At 41.0% G+C, this 17,559-nt stretch overlaps 1 protein-coding gene across 1 annotated transcript; it reads left to right on the top strand.

The window, feature by feature from the left end:
* The first annotated feature begins 543 nt into the window (after positions 1-543).
* dmap1 (DNA methyltransferase 1 associated protein 1) lies at positions 544-6,463 on the top strand. The gene is made up of 10 exons (XM_086088263.1): positions 544-920; positions 1,076-1,167; positions 1,252-1,447; positions 1,547-1,705; positions 1,827-1,994; positions 2,858-3,043; positions 3,316-3,387; positions 4,294-4,366; positions 4,790-5,130; positions 5,862-6,463. The coding sequence occupies exons 1-10, from the start codon at positions 825-827 to the stop codon at positions 5,919-5,921; spliced, it is 1,443 nt and encodes a 480-aa protein (XP_085944389.1). The 5' UTR covers positions 544-824; the 3' UTR covers positions 5,922-6,463.
* The last annotated feature ends 11,096 nt before the right edge of the window (positions 6,464-17,559 follow it).

Below are 17,559 nucleotides of genomic sequence, written 5' to 3'. Positions count from 1 at the left end.
TCAATTTCAAATCGTTTTTATATGATGCATGTTCGATCCAAGATTTTAAGTTAAAGTTGAACACACTTCCGGAATAGTTTCTCCACTCTTACCAAACAAACTTGACTGCATCGATGTGATGTGGATGCGCTGGATGTGTTTAGTTATGAACAGCAGAGGGCAGGACGGTTTCACTACTAAAAAAAAAAATATATATATATATATATATATATATTTACTCTTTATGAACTCGCAAGCGAAAATGAGTTATGTGTAATCCATCTATCCATCCATCCATCCATCCATCCATCAATTTTCTGGACCGCATAATAGATAAGATCTACTATAACGATCCTCTTTTTAAGAATATATATTAATACATAACAATTAAAATTTTAATAAAATTAAGGATCAAGACGCTACAAATTTTGAAATACATTCCACACTATCCTTCACAACGCGTTATGGAAATAATGTAATGATAAAACATTCCACTCCTGCGGGTGGCGCCATTTCGTATGTTGATAACCAACGTACAACGTAGACAAAGAAGAAGAGACGTCAGTGAGGAGCCGGAAATGCTAGCAGTTTGTTGGCTAATCAGAACAATAGCAAGGTAAATTAAACCAGAAAATAGCGCTTGTTACGCTAAACTATTATTTTAACGCCATCTTCAAAATTACTTAAACATATAGCGTTTGGGTATATCGTAGTCCTGAAATATACCGCAGAAATGATAGCGTTAGCGTGCAACGCGTTGTGTAGACGTCAATGAATATGCGCTAGTGCTCGAATACACTGTTTACGAGTTGTGTGAAGCGTTCGTAAATAGCATTTATAGCATCATGGGTACTGGTGCTGATGTGAGGGACATTTTGGAGTTGACGGGAGGGGACAACGATGGCCCGATCAGCAAGAAGGACCTCATCAATTCTGACAAGGTAAGAGTTAAACAGTACTTTTTCCATTCATTGCAAGTGGTACTTGTATAGTGTGAACAAGAGCAAAGCGTCTTTCAGCAAGAAGAGTCTACATATGATTGATTATACGGTAGATGAAATTGACAGGTAATTAATATCTTATTTATCCACCGTAGAAAAAGTCAAAGAAAACAACTGAAACCTTGACCTTCAAGAGGCCAGAGGGAATGCACAGAGAGGTCTATGCACTACTGTATTCTGATAAAAAGTATGTATTTTTCATTTAAATATTTTGCCTTTTCAGTGTATACATACAAAATTAATCCTGTGGGATTTTTTTGACAATCCCTAGGGATGCGCCCCCACTGCTTCCCAGTGACACTACCCAAGGCTACAGGACAGTCAAAGCCAAACTGGGCTGTAAAAAGGTTCGCCCGTGGAAGTGGATGTCCTTTAGTAATCCTGCTCGAAGGGATGGTGCCATATTTCACCACTGGCGACGGGTGGCAGAGGAGGGCAAAGACTACCCTTTTGCCCGCTTCAACAAGGTGGGAATTGGGAACTCAATCTGATCTCTTGAGCCAGAAGACATCAATGTTTCCTTGTTAAGATGTAAATGTTCTCTTTCCTCCTTGTTCCCTGAATAGACAGTGCAGGTACCTGTGTATTCGGAGCAGGAATACCAGCTGCATCTCCATGACGACAGTTGGACTAAAGCAGAGACGGACCACCTGTTTGATTTGTGCAAACGCTTTGACCTGCGCTTTATCGTAGTACATGACCGCTATGATCACCAGCAGTACAGAGTAATCACCCCTCTTTCCACCACAATATTGTTCATCAAAGATTACAGAATTATAAGGACTAAATTATGTCTGACTCATTTTATTTTCATTAATAGCAAATGTTCTCTGTTCATCCTTTCAGAAACGGTCTGTAGAAGATCTCAAAGAGCGCTACTATGGCATTTGTGGGAAGCTGACTAAGGTCCGTGCTCCTTCAGGGACCGAGCCCAAGATCTACATTTTTGATGCTGGTCATGAAAGGCGACGCAAAGAACAACTGGACAAGCTCTTCAATCGTACACCTGAACAAGTGAGAAACCTTGCATTTGTTTTTCCAACAAGGAATTGTTACATAATAAGATTTCTCCAATTTAAAGATTTTCCTAGCAGCACCATGCTAACGTAAAATAATGTGCCCAAGTAGAAAATAGAGCGTTGTCAGCAAATAACCAGCCTGCTAATGCAGACCTGCTTGCCAAATGTTACGAAAGGGAGGACGTACGGTTTTTTTTGGGGGGGGGGGGGGGGGCGTAAGTAACAGCAGAAAGATGGAGAAGCCATGCTAATTGCTAAGCTATTGTGGCTTGTACTGTAGGTGCGAAGCACCAAAAACAAGGGTCTGGGTGGAGCCGCATGCTAGCGGAGTGTAACCAAAATTTGAACAGCAAAATAGTGGGCAAATTCATAAGTGGAGAGAAAATCATACACAATGTGATCATCAATAATCATACACAGGACTGGAACTGGAAAACATAAATGAATTTGTACATTATCACCTATGTCAGCTGAGAGGAGGCGCCTATAAGGCTAAAAGTACATCACGGTAACCGAATAAATATTTATAACATAAGATAAACCTTTATTAGTCCCACAGTGGGCACATTTGTAGCATTTAAGCAGCAATAGTGGATACAGGAAATACAAAAACAGCATCCAAGAGAAGACATTTTTGCAAGAAGTAGCCTACATTGCACAAAATAGAAACCTAGACTACTGTCTGCATAAACTATCCAATCCAATCTATCAGAAATGTTATTTGTTTGTTTGCAAAATAGAGTGCCGATGGTCATGTTCTTGACAAAATGTAAATGTAGACAAATTGTTTTGGAAGTGGATTTCTATAAGTTGGCAGCTCTGCTCATGTTACTTGTACTTTTGTTGTCTTACCTGCAGGTGGCAGAAGAAGAATACCTTATCCAGGAGTTGAGAAAGATAGAAACAAGGAAGAAGGAGCGGGAGAAGAATGCTCAGGATCTGCAGAAGCTCATAAAAGCCGCCGACACCACCACCGAGTTGAGACGAGCCGAGAAGAGAGTTTCCAAAAAGAAACTTCCACAGAAAAGAGAAACAGAAAAACCGGTAAAAAAGCACTCAAGCACAAGCACCATCTCAAATATGAGTCAAATGATTTTAACAACATATCTGATTAATCAACTGTGCTGTGAAGAGTATTGATGAGTATATTATACTATATTATTATTATTTCACAATGTAGGAAACAGCTTCATAATGTTGAATGAAATGTTGAATTTTGACAATGTAAAAAAAAAAAGTTAAGCTAGTTAATTAAATGTTTGATAGTAAATGTTTTGTTAGGCTCGGTGAATCCATCTCTAATTGTTGTTCCCTAGGCTGTTCCTGAGACAGCAGGCATCAAATTCCCAGATTTTAAATCTTCTGGAGTTACACTTCGCAGCCAGAGGGTGAGTACCATTGGTCCAACGCATTTTTATTAGCAGTATTTCACATACTTCCGACATATCGCTGGCATCAGGCAGAATACTCACACCTCCAAAACCATCACTTTTTAGTCAACTAAAAACACGGCTGATTTGTTGAGAAAATTGCATCGTCAAAGAGAGCAATCCATTTTCAACACTTAAATTGCTCGATAACTTATAAAAAAAAAAAGGCCCACAATGGGATGAAAAAAAGATTTGTATTAAAATATTTGGACAGGTTTCCGCCTGAAAGCTTGAATTTATACTCATGCTTAAACTCCTGAACATGTATTTAAGTAAATGTCTGTGTGGGGGATTTCTATCAGAGCTAGTTACTTAATAAATAAATAACATTGTCATAATACTATAGTTTAATAATTCACCTTTTGTCAGCTTTACTTTGAATGTCTTATATTTTGAATTTTATTTCATGGAGCAGGAGTTGCAAGACAAGTCTTTGTATTTCACTTATCTTAACGTGGAACCAGTTCATTTAAGTTTTAGCATTCACATGACACTCCGGCCAGAATGTTTGACTTCTGCTCACTATCCCTCATTAGCGACGTGATGATTAATTCTGCTGCTGACGTGTGTTAGGACCGATGTTTGTAAGCGCCAGCAATGGGGCAGCCTTATTCATCTTCAAGACTGATGAGGAGCTGCTGCTCTCAATGGGATGCGCATTAGCCAGACTACGGAGCAGAGTTCCCCTCCTGATAATCAATCAGGCATAGTTCAGTGAATGAAAACATTTTGATCTGGCCCGCTGAAGTGCTTTTCATACGAATTAAAAAGCCTGATTTGTTTATCATATCTCTTGCTATACCTTGAATCACATCTGTGAGTGCGTGTCTCTCTCACACATTCTGTATTTGTGTGTGATTTAAGATGAAACTGCCAGGCTCAGTGGGCCAGAAGAAGATCAAGGCAATTGAGCAGATTCTGGTGGATCAAGGAGTGGGTGAGTCTGGAAACTTTTTTTGTGTGAGTGGGAAACTTTGTGTCCCATTGCAGCAGACACATTACATAGAACTTAAGTGTGGCTTTTATTGTGAATACATTGCAATTAAACTTTGTAGAGTTACGGTCCACTGAATAATGTACATTATCAAATATATACAATAATAGTCAAATAAACAATTTTACATATGCATTTAACATTTTTGTTTAAATTGTATTACACTTGGTTAAATATATTTTATTTAATTCCGAATTAATAACATGAGAATTTATTTTGTCATTACAATAAAGTATTTTACACACACACATTTTAACTTTTTATTTACCAGTATTTATATATACCTGATCTTTAAATTAAATTAAATATTGACTCTTTTTTTTCTTCTTCTTTTTTTTAATAAACATTGTTGTTTTTGTACCACAGATCTCAACCCAATGCCAACAGAAGAAATTGTGCATATGTTCAACGAGCTGCGAAGCGACCTGGTGCTCCTCTATGAGCTGAAACAGGCGCACAGCAATTGTGAGTACGAACAACAGATGCTGCGTCACCGCTACGAAGCCCTGCTGAAGGTCGGAAACGGAGGAGCTTGCGGAATCATGGGGACGCCCGCGCCACAAAGCGTTGAGCCCGGTGGCACCAACAGCATGACTGCTTCCACTCCGGTGGGGGAAGCCCAAGCGTGGCCCGGTACTGATGACATCAAGGTTGAAGCCAAGGAGCAGATCATTGACGTGGTGGGAGCTCCGCTGACCCCCAACTCGGTGAGTTCGCTATCTCTCAGCAGGAGCTGACATCTGGTCTTTGATAATCGGACAAGTAGTCATTCATCGCTGAAGTTTTTCTGTCCTACATACTTCAAGACCAATTACAGGGTTTCTGCGGGTCATTAAAAACCATTAAAAGTCATTAACTCATTCACTGCCATTGACAACTATAGACGTCAAAGATTCATGTGAACTATTTTTATTAGTTTACCCTTTTTTTTTCCATTTAATTTTTTTATGAAAACCTAGAAAAAAATGTATTGTACATTTATAACAGATATGAAATTTGTGATTAATCGTGAGTCAACTATTAGTCATGCAATTAATTACGATTACAAATTTTAATCGTCTGACGCCCCTCATTTTTAATAATTTTTATAAAATTAATCACATGACTTTACTAGTTAACGATTAATCACAAATTGTATATATGTACTGAATGTACAATAAAACAAAATTCTAGGTTTTCATACTCTTGTTAGCAAAAGTGGAAAAAAATAAGTTAAACTAATAGAAATAGTTTAAATGAATTTTTGACGTCTATAGCCATCAATGGGCAGTGAATGAGTTAAATTGAGTTAACTGTATTTAAATCCTTGAATTGCTTTTTAAAATACATTAAATATGTTATTTATAAATATTATTCATCAATTATTCATGTGGGCAGAGAGAAGTGGAGTTACGCCTGAGTTGGCCTTGACGAGATTGTAACATTTATCACATTCCAGCGTAAGCGGAGAGAATCAGCATCCAGCTCTTCTTCGGTGAAGAAGGTGAAGAAGCCCTGATGTGAACTGGTACAAGGTGGGGACGGGAACAAGGTCTCGCCTTAAGAAAACAAGACGGCTGAACATGCGAGACACGGCAGGATTCCGCACATACACACACGCACAGTCCCAAACGCAACTTCTCGGCTACTAATGGCACCTGCCTGACCCATCCGGGCTCAGGCTGCTCACCATCATTGGGACAAAGGCGACGACTGAGTGACATTTCATTCCATTACTCGTCGTCGACCTGCTTTCGCCAATGTTCCGCCTTAGATGAGGAAAGATCAACTGTAAATTGCCAGGCAGAGCTAATCGGGACATGGGGAAGAAGATGGGAACGACTTGAGTAATTGGAATGAATTGGAATGAAAGAGAAGGCTCTGGAGTGGGACGGCCGCTATCCGTGAGGCTCCCGAGACACTTGTTTTTGTGTCTTGATAATGCTGTAATGTTGACTGGAGATGTGTTTGTGTACTGACACCATGGACTCATTTTGTTGTTGGTCCTCAGGTGACCTTCATGACGCTTTAGTCCATGTTTCAATAAACCTCATTGTTTCACTTGCTGTGCCCCTGGCGTCTTTAATCTATACATTTAACATTGCAGGCGCCTTCAGACACTTTAATGTTAGCAAAATTACCTTTTGAATACGCATTTGCCAGGGAGAATGTAGACTCATGACTTCCTTGCTTTATGTGTCATTTACATTAAGTGACAACTAAAGACTTCATTACTGTGATAATTAAGCAGCGATCAGCGTGTTGGCACAGTCATGGGGATGTAATTAGTTTCCCTCCTGATAATTCTGCTAATTGCGTGTCAATGATGTCGTTTAACCTATGCTGACATCATTTCTATGCAAATTGTGAACATGTTGGCCCAGAACAGGGGATCACTGGGAATCTTTAATTACATACACACTATTTTTAAAAAATTATATTTAAAAATAAGTCTGGAATGAAGACCCTAACTCTTAGTGATATTGTTGTTGATATTCTCCATTATTGTATTTTGCACTTCATAATGCTCCACACTATTTCAATGGCCAACGTGACAGGACTGGACTGCTGGCAGGCCAGTTGAATACGGTGTTCCCTCGCTATAACACAGTTAACTTTTTGCGGCCTCACTGTTAAGCGGATTTTTTTAGCGCTATTTTCCATGTATTTTTTTCTCTCGCAGATGTACCCATTTTATAACATTTATGAAGGTTTGAACATTGAGAATGTTTAAACAAGATAAATGTGATCACATCTAAATGCCTCAGTGAGAAAAGTGTATGAACTGTGATGATGGATTTTAGAGCCTTAATACATTTATAATAAATGTAAAACATTAAGCTAACTACTTTGTGGATTTCATTTATTGCGGGTAATTTTTGGAACCTAACCCCAGCGGAAAAACGAGGGAACACTGCACATTACATTATTTTACAATGAATCCACGCTGTTGTAACACATGCAGAAAGTGGCTTGACAATTGGCATTTTCTTGCAGAAATAAGCAGGGACGTCCCAGAAAAAGATTTTGTGTGGATTGTAGCATATGTTGGTCTAAAACCTGTTGGTACTTTTCAACATTTTAATGATGCCAACTTCTCCATGCAATGGTCGTTGACATTCAATGTTGGTGTTGAGCTTTGCCACTTATGTGCAAAAATTCCTCCAAATTCTTCTTCAAATCTATTGATGATATTGTGGACCTGAATTTAGCCCCTAAATTCCTTACAAGTATGTTGAGAAATGTTCCTAAACTGTTGGACTATTTAACCACGCAAATGAGCCTTGTCAGGGATGTTCCTTTTGTACCGAGTCACGACACTCACCTGTTTCCATTTAAACTGTTCACCTGCGTCCATTTCTCAAGTTCCACGGGCTGTATCCGAATGTCCACCTTTATCCCCTAACCCTTCATAGCCCCACACGATAAAGTGGTCTAACTCTAATATGTAATGCCCTCATTCTGTTCGGCGATTCGGACAGCCAGCTCACTACTTTCTCCTCTTCGCATATCACGTGACCACCGTAACTGTTACGACGCACCGGCGCGTAAATCTCCGACTATTTATTGTGAATGAATGTTTTAAAATCGGACTTTATTTCCTTTGTTGTACATATTTTCAACTTAAACGAAGTAAGAATTTTCCGTAGCATTTGAGCTGTCGCTCGCGCCATATTTTTTTCATATTCGCAATGCAGTGTGGTCTATATTAAACCGATTGAGTGAACATCGATGTTCACTACTTTTCAAAGTAGGTAATTTTGAGTGCCCTACATTTAAGTTCCCCGGACATTCGGACACCACTACAAAATGGCGCGACCCCTCAGTAGGGCACTATATCGGGAGTAGGGTGCACATTTGGACACAGCAACGGTCTTTTGTTGCCCAGTCCATCTTTTTTGGAACGTGTTTCAGGCACTAAATCAAACTGAGAGAATATTTTAATTAATGGCATAAGTACTTTTTTCCGTTTTTTTCATAAAACATGAAAAACGGAAGCAAATTGATTATATTATATGCATTAATAATTTGATTTCAGGGGTGGAATTGAATAATCTCCTAACTAAGGATGTCGCCAATTTTAGCAGAGGTGGACAGTAGAAAATGTTAAGCCCAATTTTTTTTTTGTCAAAATATAACTTGGGCCGTTATTTTAAAAGGATAATAACGTTCATCAATTTGAATTATATTGTCTTTGTAGTGTATTCAATTGAATACAGATTGAGAATGATTGGCAAATCAATATTCTGTTTTTATCTACAACGCACCAACTTCATTGGAATGTGGGGATTTGTATGAACTCTGAAGAGGACAATCTAAACATTCCAAGTGTAAAGTATTTGAATTGCATATCCATCTTTAATCTGCACTGTTAGTGTTACAAACTCTTTTCTGCGTGCCGTTCAATTTAGAGAGAAAGAGAGAAGAGAGACGGCAAGTAAACATGGGTAAAATTGATTCTCTGTGTCTATATTTCATGTTGAAAATTGGCTCATAAATCCAGTGGTTTGATCTATGGTGCCCGTCGTTGCTTGAAAAAACCTCCGTAAATGTGTAATTTCTCCCTTGACAGAACACAGCCAAGAGGCTATCTTTCTTTTGCCACCTCCTTCCCTCACTCACTTCCCCTTATCCCCCCCCCCCCCCCCCCCCCCCTCTGGCTCCATAGCTCCGGCCCAATGCTGGATTAATGCTCCTCTCTTTCTGATATCTCCTCTTCATCACTGCTCATCCATTCATCAAAACTGCTCGCCCTCTTATCTCTCAATATCTAAACCTATCTTAAGTTATAAGGCAGTGGCGGCGGGTGTATCGTATAAGTTGGGCTTGGAGAAGGTGGAGATTATTAATAAATACTATAGTCGAAATTGAAAATCGGCGTGCAAGGGGTATTGCTTCACCACTGGTGTGTGAATGATAAAGAAGAGCTACATCCCGGCTTTTCGGTGTATGTTCTGCAACACTGATGTGAGTGTGTTATGTGCTGCTGATGGGATCTCTTTATCAAGGCCCAGCTGAAGCTTTAATCACAGCCTAAGAGGTGTGCGTGCTGTTTATCATAATTGAACTGTATCCAGGCTAATCGTGGGCATACGTCAGTGTCGGGCGTAAGAGCTCGCTCGGCCGCACCAATAGGCCGCCGCTGGTGCAAGTGATTGAACACGCAGTTAAGAGAGAGGCTGTGTACCGAGGGGCTTAATGTAGGAAGAGGCAGGTAATAGCAGATGTGATAGAAGCCTCTTCAAATGTATCACGCCTTGTGGTAATCATTGATGTGACAATGATTAGATTGTCGATGCTTCCTTTCCCAGGTACGACACTTTATACCTATCATGTCACATACAATCATTGATTGCAACAAAGGGGGAGGGGGTGGGGGGTGAGGACACAATAGGAGCGTCTTTTGTAGTGTATGCGCGAGCGCCTCACCATGCGCCCCAAACAGATTGTCACCTCCATGCCCGTCTCTCATCTTCATGTCGCCGTCTTTGACTTTCACCTCCGCCGGTATTGAGGTCACCTTGAGGGAGGAAACTTTTAATCATCACATCAAATTCACCTATGACCTCTGGGGGACGCAGTGCTATAAAAAAAAGAGGGGAGGGGGGTGAAAATCACAAGTGCCCACAGGGTTGGACGGTGGAAGTCATTTCCACTGGATTTTGCTTGTAGGCGAAGTTCTGCAACCCAATCACTAGTACTAAGCAGTGCTTACAGCAAAGCATTAACCCCACTGTCCCCACTTCCCATTAAAAGCCCCCGGGAGTTAGAGGAGAGTGTAGTGTAGGGAGGACAGACTGGACTAAATCTAGACTTCCTATTCCACAATTCTATGTTGCTGCTGGCCTCGGGTCAACCGTTGTCCTTCAAGCTCTCCTATGTTGCTATAGACGGGAACACATACTGTACTGTGTTGGTCTAATTTTGGTCATTAGATAATTCAATTCAATTCAACATTTTTATTTCCGTCTTTAAAAGAAAAAAAGAAATGAAAGGGGACATAAAGAAGTCAAACTTGTGATATCAGCCCCTGATCAACACCCCAAAATTGATCAACACAAAATAAATGACAGCAAACCTTCAAGACGCTTTCCAAGTAACAATTAAACAAAAATAATTCAATAGCATGACCTTGTGCTAATTATATTTTTTCCAGTAATTATTAATAAAAATACAAATAGACTGAGATTATTTAGTTTTATAATCCAGATTGTTCCACAAACTGACACCTTGAGTTGTAATACATTGCTCTTTTTGTTTTGTTCTGTATTTAGGTTTGAAAAAAAAAAATCGGTTCCTCCTAATTTTTACTCACTTTCCCTTAAAAAAAAAAGATTTACATGTTAATTGGTAAAATTTCATGATTTGCTTTGTACATTATTTTAAGGCTGTTAAACTCCATCAATACATTAACTTTTAAAGTTTTTAATTGTATAAATATTGGATTAGTGTGGTCTCTGTATCCACAACCGAAAACCACTCAAGCTAAAAACTAATAAAACAACTTATGAAAGTTTCAGTTTGCAGGAGAGTGTTCTGCTTAAACAATTGTCTCATTCAGGAATGACAATAAACGTAAAAAGTTGAATTTGTCACGAAATCTGTCTACTTTCTGTACCGCTTCTCGTTCGGGTAGCAGGTGAGCAATCCTTGCCGACTTTTGGGTGAGAGGCAGCATGACTGGGTGACTGGATATCTTTTCCTTCCGCTTGGTGTCACTTCAGAATTATGTTTCGCTGAAAGCTGTCATGAGTGTGCAGTATTGTAGCCTAAAAGTAGTGTGACACACAAAACACCCCGGGCAACAAAAAGAGGGGTCACATTAAGGGTGTATTCAGACCAGAAAAGTCCTTTAGTCCGCTTGTTTGGTCCGGACCAAAAGCGGACTTAATTTTTTTCGTTTGGTGCGGTTCATATTCACACTGTGCTTTTTCCAAGTGGACTATATTGCGTAATGACGTCGACCGTGTGACGATCTGTGCTCCCATTGGAGAAAAATTATGAGGGCTGAATGCATAATTAAACCCAGAAATAGAAAAAAAACATGAAATTCCGACGTGCTGCATATGCCCTGCATATTTGTGCCGTTATTAGATGCAAGATATTTGCGAGAGTCAATGGCAGCTCATTCAAAGGAGGTTCCGGGACGCTGTTTCTAATTTTGGAACGCGTTGTCGATTACGTGCAGTAACCGGAGGAGCAGTTGCGCTCCGCGTGCCCCGCCCCCACCACAACATGCTGACAACACCGTGGCTAAACAGAATACGGATGATTATGAATGAATCTAGCACAATATTCACTACCGGGCAATATTTCCCCCCGCGATGCTTGGCTACGGTGGCTTGTTAAGCCCAAAAAGGCGCATATGTCCTGCAGTTGGAGCGGGTCAGTCGTGGTTTGTATTCAGACTGCGAAGCGAACCGCACCGAGTGTGTTTGGAAGCGGACCGAGACCACTTCAAAAATTGGATTTGTGAAAAGGCTGATGACAATATTTGTCAAAACGCCAAATATTGGCACTAATAATCGGCCCACCCGATATTCTGTCCATCCCTAATTGTAACAGGGATGTAAGAGTACTAATTTTCACCTGTGATCAAAATGGCAAACTACAACTTGCTATTCCCTTTCTATGCTACCGGATAATACACAAGACACCTTGTTCACACATTTGACTTTTCAATGATTGCATGTACTATGTGATGAAGTCAGCAATCTCGCCTGGCTTGAAAGAAAGCGTCCCACCCAGGTCCGATGTGATTGCACACAGCCCATAAAGTTGGATAAAACAGTTCCACTTAAGGTCAACCAACAAGTCAGAAAGAAACTTGATTTGTGAGCGAGAGGCCCGTGTGTCAAATGTGATGGACCTCAGCCAAGGCAGTGCGACCGATGTCTTCCATCTCCTTACCTGCTCAAACACAATCCTAGCAAAGAGAAAGAAAGAGAAAAAAAAATCCAATTTGTCATGTGGATCCACAGCTGTCACAGCAAGAGAATTAAACATTACCCATAACTCACTAGGGGTGCTGTGCAGGTCAGTAAGCGGCGGGGCTGGCAACATCACTCGGAGGTGCAATAACAAAGGATTTTAACCTCTGACTCCGACACTGGAACTGCTGGCACAACACGTGGTTAACAATGTTGTGCACACACCTTACGCCCAAAGAGGAAGACATGGAGAAATGTCAGCATAAGCGCTATATTTTACACCCTGCTGCTTCTGGAGCAGCCACTGCTGTGATACTCCATAGGGGGGGCTTGGGTTCAGTTGGGGGCGGGGGGTATTGCTGGCTTCCTGTGGCTGCCAGCGTTCTTGTGTCATCACCCTCACGGGCCCGACTGCCCGCCTGGTTGGCCCGCCACCGCCAGAACCTCAATTACCTGACTGACGTTTCATTAGCGTCTGCAGCTGATCCCGTGGCTGAGAGGCAGCGGGGCGCAGAGCACAAAGGGGGTGGGGAGGTGTTTGCAGGCTCCCATGCGTTATATTCCCATGCGCTGTCAGTGTCATGGCTCAGAGTACATCCATACAGCCACCCCATTATACACTAGTCATTTATACATGCTTGTATTCATGCGATGTGTGTACTAAAGTGGAGCTGGCAAGGCGTCAGCCAGTCGATCTGACCTGGATTGTTGGGGCAAGTTGGAAATAGGAAAGGTTTTCTGTGCGACACAGGCCACTTCATTAGGTAGGGGAGACCGGGGCTCGTTGTATCACTTGTTATACTTTTATCCAGTTCTTGGAATCAATACATCATATATAAACAACACATATACCAGATGAAAGACCAAAGTCTTAGGCATATATTTTTTGTATTCATGTCATTTTCATACTTTGTGTCAGTGCAGAGATATAAGCCATCAAATAGAGGGAGTGAACATGTGACAGGTTGCTCCACCAATGGGTAAGTTGTCACACTATATGGGGTAAGATGTCACACTGGATTTTGTAACTAATAAAATTAAACAAGGACAAGTGATCCCTTTTCTCTTTTTTGTTTTTTTGTTTACAGCTAGAGAAATTGTCATTAGTCTTAAAAATGTACTGTAGTCATTGAGCAAACTTTAACATAAAAATGTTATGAAATAGATTGAAATCCTTAGGAACTGCTGGCATGTAGGTCATACCTCTCAGCCTCAAATGCCTGTTTTGCTTCCTTAAACTGGAAATTTGAGATTACATAGGTCAATGGATTAATGGATGGTTCTCCATGAAATTTAAACCAGTCCTGACGTGGGCATACTGTAGTTCCAACAACTGGAAAATAAATGTTTTAAACAATGAAACAAAACCTAGCAAACTAATTTCCTCACTCTTCAGACTCATCATCTGAAGGGTAATTCTGGTATATGTGAACCGAGTTGCCAGAGATGCATTTTTCATTGGCCCATTCTTTGCATATGTGACAACAAACCCCAAAATGACTGAGACAAGTTGCCCCAAACTACCATGTTGGCTAATATTTGCTCTCGTTTAAAGTTAGCTTAAAACAGAGCAGTGACTGAGGCATGACAAGATGCCTGAATCTCTCGTCTAACGAGTCCACATGATTTGTGCTAGAATTTGTCTATGTATGACACCTGTTTCAAAATATATGAAGTTGAAAAAATGTACTTTGGTTGTGCAAAACTGCCACTAATCTCAGTTCACAATGTGCTATTCTCTTCTCAGACAGTACACAACCCCTGGCCATTAATATGAAGAAAACTAGTATTCCACTTCATTGTGCCCTCTGGGAAGAAAATTGCAATTATGTATCAACTTACCCGTGATACAACTAGCCCCGGTGTCCCCTAAAACTGCACAATGTCATGAGATCCGAATATCAGAACTATAAAACCATCCATTTTCTCACCACTTGTCTTCATTTGGGTAAGTTGGAGCCTGTCTTTGCAGTTACGTTACACCAATTGCAAAGCAGTGCAAATAACCATTCAAACTCACACTCACACCAATGGACAATTAAAAGACTATTAATGAATGTAACATGCATGTTTCTGGATGTGGGAGGAGGCCAGAGTATCTGGAGAAAATGCAAACTCCACATAGGAAGGGCCTGAGCCAAGATTTGAGCCCAAGATCTCTCAACTGTGAGACAGATGTGCTGACCATGGAGTCACTGTGCTGCCAAAATACACAAAAAAAGAAAGATACATTTAATTACAGTATGGTAAGATATTGCAATTTCTAGAGAAATTGTGTGTGAAAGCTGAGAGACAGAGTGGAAAATTGTGGAATTATATTGAATACTATTGAAAATGTTGAGGTTGTAATGGTTTGAATCGGTCAAAAATGTGGAAACTGGAGGAAAATGTAGAAATTTTGAATTTTTGGCTTTTGAAAAGGTTGTGAGTCTTGTGAATGAAAGTGAACATGCACTTTTAGTGTACCTATTTGTAAGCACTGCACGTGCACACTTTTTATTTGTTTGTAGTGTATTGGGATCTAATATTTTGTCCAATATCACACACGAACTAAGGTGTACCTAATATATTTGGTTAATATGGCCGCCGCATTAGAAACGCCCACACAGAAGAATCCAGGGTGTACCTAATGTTTTGGCCAATATGGCTGCCCAATTGGGTACACTGATGCACAAGAATCCGAGTGTACCTCATATTTTTGGCCAATAAGGCCGCCCTATTCGGGACGCCTACACACAAGAATCCGGGGCGTACCTAATGTTTTGGCCAATATGGCCGCCCCATTGGGGACACCAACGCAAAAGAATTCCCAATGCACCTAATATTTTGGCCAATATGGCTGTCCCATTAGGACGCCTACACACAAGAATCCGGGGTGTACCTAATGGTTTGGCCAATATGGCCGCCCCATTGGGGACACCAACGCAAAATAATTCCCAATGCACCTAATATTTTGGCCAATATGGCTGTCCCATTAGGACGCCTACACACAAGAATCCGGGGTGTACCTAATGGTTTGGCCAATATGGCCGCCCCCTTAGGGATGGCCACACACAATAATCTCGGTGTACCCAATATTTTGGACAATATGGCGCAACATTTGGGATGCCTATGCACAAGAATCCGAGTGTAGCTAATATTTTGGCCAATATGGCTGCCCCATTGGGGACACCCACACACAAGAATCTGGATGTACCTAATGTTTGGCAAATATGACCGGCCCAACACAAGAATCCAGGGTGTGCCTAATGTTTTGGCCAATATGGCCGCCTCCTTTGGGAACACCCACACACAAGAATCCGGATGTATCTAATGTTTTGGATGTTTTCCTACACTTTTGTTAACACTTTAACACCTGGGCGCCATCGGAATTCAATTGTTATGTTTTGTACTTTTTTTGATACCATTACTGCCTTGGCTCTCTTTGGATTGTGCTAGTTTACCGAATGAGAAAATATGGCAACTCCAATTGCCGTACCATTGTATGTGTATATGCCCAGAAAGTAATGGCACGTCTGCTGATTTACTTGTAGCCTCTCCACTTGTGGGGTTAGGGCAGGCCACGGCAGAGATGATCCAGGGTAAACTGAGCAGGCTTAGTGAGAGTTCCAGCTCGAACCTCTCCACAGAGCCCACGCTTGCCTGAGTCTCTGCTGCCCATTTGTCATGCTCGCCCAGTAAGATCCCCACAGAGATTAGGGCAGAGCACAGTCTACAGGAGTATAGAATAATAGCAATAAACACAGACAAGTTTGTGTCTCACCCTGTCGCACCCGTTGACACTTGGTAACGGATGGCTAAAGTTTGCAGTGCAGTACATCTTCCAAAGCGCATGGTGAGAACGCAGTTGTCCCACCTTTCTTGTATCAGCAAACACAACAGGTGTAAACACCTGCTACTACCAATATCATGGTGCATTCACTGTCAAAAAAAATGGACAAAAGAGCCAACGGCTTCAACCCGCATTGACCCGTCACCCGAACTAATGAATCGTGACCCGATGCAGAACATAAAATGCAAAGGCTTGTAATTGGAATTCTTTGTCATAAAGACCATTAGTCAAATTTTGAGTGCCTCTTCATTTCCATATTTTTGAATATTCTACTAAATTATGCAAAGAGAATAGAGATGAAGTTCTAAAAAAAAAAAAAGTGCCATAAAGTCCTTATTAAGAGCAGAGGGGATTAATGACAGTTAATATGAGGGCAATCAAACATTTAATGCAAAGGCCTTCCTGCAGGCAAACAGTATTTAAATGAGTCAATTAGACGTTCATTATCTCCGAGCCTGTAAGTGGAGTCAGAGCTGCTTCAATGTTATCGCAGAGAATAAGTCCTGCCTAAAAAGGAACTAATGAAATATTTCAAAGTTAACTACTTAGATATAGAAAATGTGTACATATTGATTGCTCTAGGGCTGGCTACATGTTGTTGTCAAATCAGGGAATAATGTGAGATATTCCTCAGAGATTATCCCATAAATCATAATTATTGAGTTAGTGCAATCCCTCCTCCCAATTAGTGCTATTGTTGAGACTGAATGATGAGTGGGTATGGGGGGGGGGGGGGTAAGGGGCTGCAATTGTCCATCATTATGTCACGACATTCTACATACATAAATTATTGTTTTACGAACAAACCACCCAAGTAGATATATATGCATGGGAAACAAAAATATTGGCCCCAGAATAACTTGAGTATAAAACTATGCAGATATATCATTGTCAGGAACCCCTCCATCCTCCATCCTCCATCCTCCTCCTCCTCTCTTTCCCTCCCTCCACGTCTGCTTCTCCGCTCTTGTCATTTGCCCCAGCACACAATTACTGTGTGTGATTGCTATCAGGCGGGACGGTCGGGGAGGCTCCTAAATTAGGGCCTAAATAGGATTTCCTACATGGCCAAGGCCACAGCCCTGGACATGGTAATGAAAGCCTATACATCACAATCAGGCCGACAATCCTATTCATACTGCAACACATTACTCTCACTCCTCATAATTATAGAGGGCTGACAGACGGGCCTGTGAGGCATGGTGTGGAGGGGGGGCGAGTCGTGGGAGGAAGTGGCACTCACTGGCCACTTCATTAGGTACACCGACGAAATGTAACAAGATCCAGGTACGCCAAAATTCTGCCTTTACAGAGATAAGTTGAAATGAACTAAATGCTGTTTCACTCTAGTTGCATAGCTCATCACAGTGATGCCGATTGGATGCAAGCGGGTG

This window comes from Leptonotus elevatus, chromosome 11, assembly GCF_054856555.1.
Source record: "Leptonotus elevatus isolate MCC_2025b chromosome 11, RoL_Lele_1.0, whole genome shotgun sequence".
Taxonomy (NCBI): Eukaryota; Metazoa; Chordata; class Actinopteri; order Syngnathiformes; family Syngnathidae; genus Leptonotus; species Leptonotus elevatus.
The sequence above is the reverse complement of the archived record's forward strand: the minus strand, read 5'-3'. Positions and strand labels throughout refer to the sequence as shown.

Excerpts from the sequence above, each read along its gene's own strand:
- dmap1 (XM_086088263.1), top strand. The coding sequence starts at position 825 with ATGGGTACTGGTGCTGATGTGAGGGACATTTTGGAGTTGACGGGAGGG. Across the intron at positions 921-1,075 it reads ACCTCATCAATTCTGACAAG|AAAAAGTCAAAGAAAACAAC; the intron begins GTAAGAGTTAAA and ends TATCCACCGTAG. Across the intron at positions 3,388-4,293 it reads TTACACTTCGCAGCCAGAGG|ATGAAACTGCCAGGCTCAGT; the intron begins GTGAGTACCATT and ends GTGTGATTTAAG.